Source organism: Azolla caroliniana, unplaced genomic scaffold, assembly GCF_043228905.1.
Source record: "Azolla caroliniana isolate FFs.n. ecotype wild unplaced genomic scaffold, voAzoCaro1.0.p SCAF_2, whole genome shotgun sequence".
NCBI lineage: Eukaryota > Viridiplantae > Streptophyta > Polypodiopsida > Salviniales > Salviniaceae > Azolla > Azolla caroliniana.
Genome location: NW_028230437.1, coordinates 23,235,878 through 23,241,902, shown reverse-complemented (window position 1 = coordinate 23,241,902; position 6,025 = coordinate 23,235,878). Strand labels below are relative to the sequence as shown.

At 37.7% G+C, this 6,025-nt stretch overlaps 1 protein-coding gene across 1 annotated transcript; it reads right to left on the bottom strand.

Annotated features, from left to right (window-relative positions):
• Positions 1-3,462: 3,462 nt before the first annotated feature.
• Positions 3,463-5,540, bottom strand: LOC147867673 (uncharacterized). The gene has a single exon (XM_087315452.1). The coding sequence runs from the start codon at positions 4,943-4,945 to the stop codon at positions 3,725-3,727; it is 1,221 nt and encodes a 406-aa protein (XP_087171578.1). The 5' UTR covers positions 4,946-5,540; the 3' UTR covers positions 3,463-3,724.
• Between the last annotated feature and the right edge of the window lie 485 nt (positions 5,541-6,025).

The following is a 6,025-nucleotide window of genomic DNA, read 5'->3' as shown; positions in this document are numbered from 1 at the left end:
TTCTAACTTTTAGGGGTATTGATTTGGTTCGTGTTATTTCCAAAAATATTAGCTTGTGTCCTTGGTAAAAGAAAAGAAGTAATTACACCCACATTTTTAGAATCATATGTATTTACTAATTTGTGAAACCATTTCTCCAACATGGATCATTTTTTTGGTGGGATGAACAAGCTAGAACACCTAAACTAGCGATGTGGGATTGCAATAATATACAATGTTAATTATCAAATTAGTTGCAATGCAATGTCTAAACTAGAAATGTGATTAGTGTGGTAATTAGAGTGTTTGGCATTATCATTAGTGCTGATTACAATGCTAATGATCAAAATAGTCACAATACTAAATACTGCATTGATCTCAATACTATTTATTTCTATATTCAACACTAGTCATAATGTTAATTTTTACAATTATGTCTAATTTCATAATAGAGAGTTGTAATTAGCACTAACCACAATGCTAATTAATATTGTGAAGTAAATGTTAAAAAAGTTATTTTAAGCACATGGCTTGTATCTATTTCTTAATCAAGGGATGTTTGGGGTAGGACCAATACTCTTCCTACTAGGCGGCGTGATATTTGTGTTTTATTAAGGCAAATTGCAAAATCTAGAACTTTGAGGTCATGTGACCAAGTTTAACAAGTCCATCATAACTCAAATAGATATAAATGGACACATAAATACATTATTTACCCATTGACAAATCTTCTGGTTGAGAATAAATTACTTAGTTTCCGGTAGTTGCTCGAGGTTAATTAGTAAACCTCAAAATCTATAACCTTGAGGTCATGTGCTGAAGCCTAGAGATGGATATTATATTCTAGACGCCAATGCACAATTCAACAATAGACAAATCCCTTGATCATAGAGGGAAATATAATTTATAATGTTGAATGGTTACCTTGTGTTTAGGAAAACAACAAGATTGGTAGCATTTGAGGTCATGCTTCCAACCAAGGACACACTTTATTGGTTGGGTACAAGTTTAGAGGAGTTTGTCTTACTTTTATAGGGAAATAGTGAGTGATAAGGAACCCTCTCCTTTAGCACAATCTAATGCTTGGTGTCAAAATATTATAAACATAAATGGACTATGTATACGTGACTAAGATAAGTTTTGAAATAAATTAGGAGCCATGAAGGGGGGGCGACATGACAAATAGATGAGGGGCATGTGTAAGAGAATTAAGGGAATCCCTAGAGAAGGCAAAGTAACAAGGAAATGTATGGGTGGCCAGTGGCCACATAAGATTTATCCATTTGTAATCATTCCATCTTCATTGACAATCATCATTCATTTCTACAAGAAGTCAGTTAGCAATGTGTTGTATACTTCCAATTTTCTACAACCAATCCATCATCACTAAATAATATGTTGTCACCTCTTTAGTTCTTGCACATTGGAGTCTTCATTCTACCACAATCTCCTCTAAATTTTTTCGCTTCTCCATCTTCCAAAATTATTTGTACATTTATAGTTGTATTCAATCTCTATGTTTTCTTACCATTTAAAAAGGGCTAGAAGAAGAGATACACAAGCTTTATGCATATCCAACCAAGCCATGCATGCACTAATACAACAAAACAATCTCTGCCTTTATCTCCACAACCTCCGATATGTTTGTTAAGTTCCCAATATTGACTCATGGAAAACAATAACATTGTATATAGCTAGACAATTATTCTCAATGCATAACATTTGATAGTGAAAAGAAATATGAGTATTACAAATCTTTGTAAATTAGATCATACTAAATCACTATGCATAGCAAATTATATTGGAAAATGTTAAGCACTCAATATTTTGACAACCATAGCATATTTCCATTCATCTTAATAATGTGACTATCCCATGCACTTTTACACAACCTGAGGTGTGAGCACCCATAATCTTGTCTCCACACTATCATGTTCTCAAAGGTTACAAATACTTCGTTGGTATCACACTCAAGTTTCAAACAATATCTCAATCCCAACCACCGTATGCATATTACAAATTACAAAAATAGCATTGGAAAAAGGCACGAAGATTATAGATACATACGAAGCATTGTCTATAGCATCTTATATGAAAAGACATTACCTCGTGCTGATGTGTTGACAACATACAATGGTAGAAAACCACAGTACCACATCAATCCTTTTTCTTTTTACACTTGAAAGAAACAAATAGCTCTATGTCATAGAAATGTGAAAGCACATGTGACCAAACCACCCATTTCTTATCTCTTTTTACCTGTCAATCTATAGCATCGCAATTCATTATTGGCACATCAATTTTACAAGGTGTTCATTTATGATCCCAAATCATTCCAAAAACATGATACCACCAAATTTATCTTTGTACATACCTCTCACATTGGAAGATTCACAAGGTCATGAATCAACATGAGTTTGCAACAGAATCCACATCCCAACTTAAAAGCCCCATCTCTTGCATGACAAACTAACCATACAGCTCATGAACATAATAGACATGATGCATATACATACATTGAACCCTCTTTGCTTTAAAAATGCCTTTGTAGAAGAGTCTCTCATATATAGCCATGTTTTACCCTTTTAAAATGCCATTTTCATAGCAAATTGTTTTCATACATAAGCTTCACGCTCCACTCATAAATGTCAATGTTTATTAACCCTTTTGTTTTGACACATCATTTCCATACCAGAGGACAGAGAACAAAATGCAATGATCATTACTATGAAAACATAAACATCATTCTATACTTAATTAAGGGTGATCATTAAGCAATGCCAACCTTGATGAAACCATGTTGTCCATAACATGCCCCACCACATTAACAATAATGTCATGACTGCCCATCATTTCATAAACCACCATTGATGAACCACTAGCTAAACTAGAAAGACCATGAGAAACAGAACAAGTTAGCAACACAAATAACCTGATGATTCAAAGCACTTTTTATTTCCTCTGAGCTATACAGATTTTCTTTTTCATACATTTGACCTACGAGACTTTTTTCCTGATTATGTCCTACCCTAAAGATCCGAAGCTTCAGGAAGCATATATGTACATCAAATCCAAGTTATTTCTCCCTACTTGGACGTTCTTTATTCTCTACCACCATCTTGAGGAAAACAAACTAAAGCAAATCCTTATTTAGATTGGCTCATGTTGTTTGACAAACTTTCATGACAAGATGTAAAGCATTATGTTTGGGGCACAAAGACACCATATATGCGAGCATCATCGACTACATACAGACATCGGCCATGTATCATTCTTTCATTGATGTAAACATGCATTGGCCGTATAATTCAGGTATGAAGCACTCGCCATGAAATCGGATGCATAAAGCAAAAACCAAAAAACTCATTTAAACATGAGATTAGGGAAGTCATACATGGCCATATATAGCCCAGCCTGTGATTCAATGCTTCCTTGTTCGCCCATTTCAAGATCACATACAGTACCGAGTAAACAAAAAAAAAAATCAACTAGAACATGCAACCAGAGCAGTAATATTCACCATTGCCCATGGTTCAGTTCCTTCGTCTATTTCGATCTTAAGTATGACGTAACAAAACACCACCAAAACACAAGACTAGAGAAACTATGTATAGACCATGGTTAGCCATGCATCATCCATAGTTCCGTTCTTCATTTTGCGTCCATTTTTGCCCATAGGCCTATTAATGTGAAGAAAAATGCAACAATACATGGGACTACATATGTGTGTGTGTATATATATAGCCTATGGTTCTAAACCTTTCCTTTTTCTCCTTTTCGATGATCGTAAACTATAGTTGCCATTACCATCCATATCCTCACATGATAATGAGGATCCTCGGCCTGCAACAGAGCTATGCTCTTGAGGAGTAGAAGAGCCTTTTTCCACACTACCCACCACAACGGTCGAGTAGAAACAAGGGACATCGGAATGACATTCTACATTGCAAGAATTGAGATAGTTATGCCCACCTGAAATGATGGCTGGTGAGGGTTGCGGTGGTGGTTGGGCAGCAGTTATGGTGGTCACACCCATCCTCTCCTTCTCGTACACAACACAGGTGGTGGTGTTCACGGGCTCCGGCAGTTGTGTGGACTTCCGACCACGCCTCGATGACAATGTGGGCCCAGCCACTGCGAAATCTCTAACGTCTATTTCAGTTCTTAGACCACCCTTGCACGATGATGATGTGAGATCTCCACCATCCATTCTTTGACCAACCTGGCAAGATGATGACAATGTGGGCTCAGGACCGCCGAGATCTCCACTATCAATCTTATTCGGACACAATGAAGATGAAGGTGGTGCAGTGATAACATCTCCACAATCCATTCTTCGGTCCCAGCATGATGATACAGGCATAAAATCTCCACCATCAATCTGGCTCTGATGCAACAATGATGATGTGGGTGCAATCACATCTCGACCATCGATTTGGCTTCGACCCCTGCAGCCTGATGATGTGGGACCGATCTCGCCATCGATTCGGCCCCGGAACTCAGCCAGAATCCTCCTTAATCTTATCACATCTTGTTCAAGGCTGGCATGCCCTTGCAATTTCTTCACCAATTGTTGATTCATAGCCCGAAGTTTCAAGACCTCTTCTTCAAGATGTGCAGTTTGGGCCTTTTTCTTCTCCCTATACTTCCTCACTGCCTCTCTATTCCCAACACCTTGTGGTTGCTTCCTTAGGTTGAGAGAGGAAGACGAAGGTTCAGACGGGCTATGGTGATCTGAAGAGGTAATATTTTGCGCTCCGGCTGAGAGAGATTTGCCATCAAGGGAGGCAAAAAGCTGAGTGTGTGTGTGGGTACATGTGTGAGTGTGTGCATTATCTGGACCAGGAGGATTACATGTGTGGGTGTGGGTGCAAGAATGTGTGTTCTTCCATAGCTCTTCTAGGAAATTCTCGACAGAATTATCGCTTTCATCTGCAAAGAGATGGCCTACATCTCCGTCATCCATATCTAGAAAGAATTACCCAACAGAAAACAAGAAGAAGTGGAATATGGAATAATCTGAAAGTTTTACAGAAAGTCTATTTTTTTTGTCAATCTGTCTTTTTGTTTGAAGCTCTTCTACTTAGAGTTTCTAAAGATAGAAACAGTAGTCAAAGCTCTCTCTCCATCACTCTGTTTCTTCTTATAAAGGAGAAAGAAGAAACATCTAAAAAGACCCAGAAAATGTCTATTCTTTGCAAATTTGGCCTTTTCACTTGGATTTCCAGCAGAAACCCTAAACCAGACGAATATATGGAATCTTTGTAAATCTGTCTTTCTTCGCATATGTTTCAGATAGAAACCCACGATAAAGTTCACGTAGATTTGGTTTTTGAAAGAAATCAGAACGACCCAATAAGTCTCATCTCCATAGTTTGTCTATTTTCACTTCGGCTTTGAACAAAAACCCTAAAAAGGACAGTTCTAGAAGAAATCGGAAGAACTCAAAGGTCTAATCTCTGTATCTTAAAGTCAAACCCTTGAAACAAAGGGTAGCCATAACCCTGTTTCCGAAGAAACTAAAAATACCTTCCACTTCTAATCTCTGGATTTTTCAAAAAGAAACCCTAAAATAACAAGGTTCGCCATAGCTCCGTCTTCTGAAGAAATCAGAAAGACCAAAATATGTCGTCTAGCTTCCGTAAATCTGTCAATTTTTCATTTGGATTTCAAGTAGAAGGGAGGGGAGGGGAAACCTTGAAAAGGAGTCACCATGGCTCTGTTTGAGAAGAAAAGGCGAGGAGCGGCACCATGTCCGAATCTGTGTCTGTGTGTGTGTGTGTGCTGTGAAAGAAGGAAATATATATATATACGAAAGAAGAAGAAGAAGAAGAAAAACTGTACTAGATCCAGAGAGAGAGAGAGAGAGAGAAGAAGAAAAAGAAAAAGAAAGAGAGAGAAATTTAGATGGAAAACTGAATGGAGGAGGAAGGACGATTCGTCCAATCAATGGAAGGCCTCCTTTTTTGCTGCTTCTGTGTGTGTGTGTGTGTGTGTCCATCTCTGTTATGGAATTAGGGTTTCTACCCTCATCTCTGTTATGGAA

Excerpts from the sequence above, each read along its gene's own strand:
- LOC147867673 (XM_087315452.1), bottom strand. The coding sequence starts at position 4,945 with ATGGATGACGGAGATGTAGGCCATCTCTTTGCAGATGAAAGCGATAAT.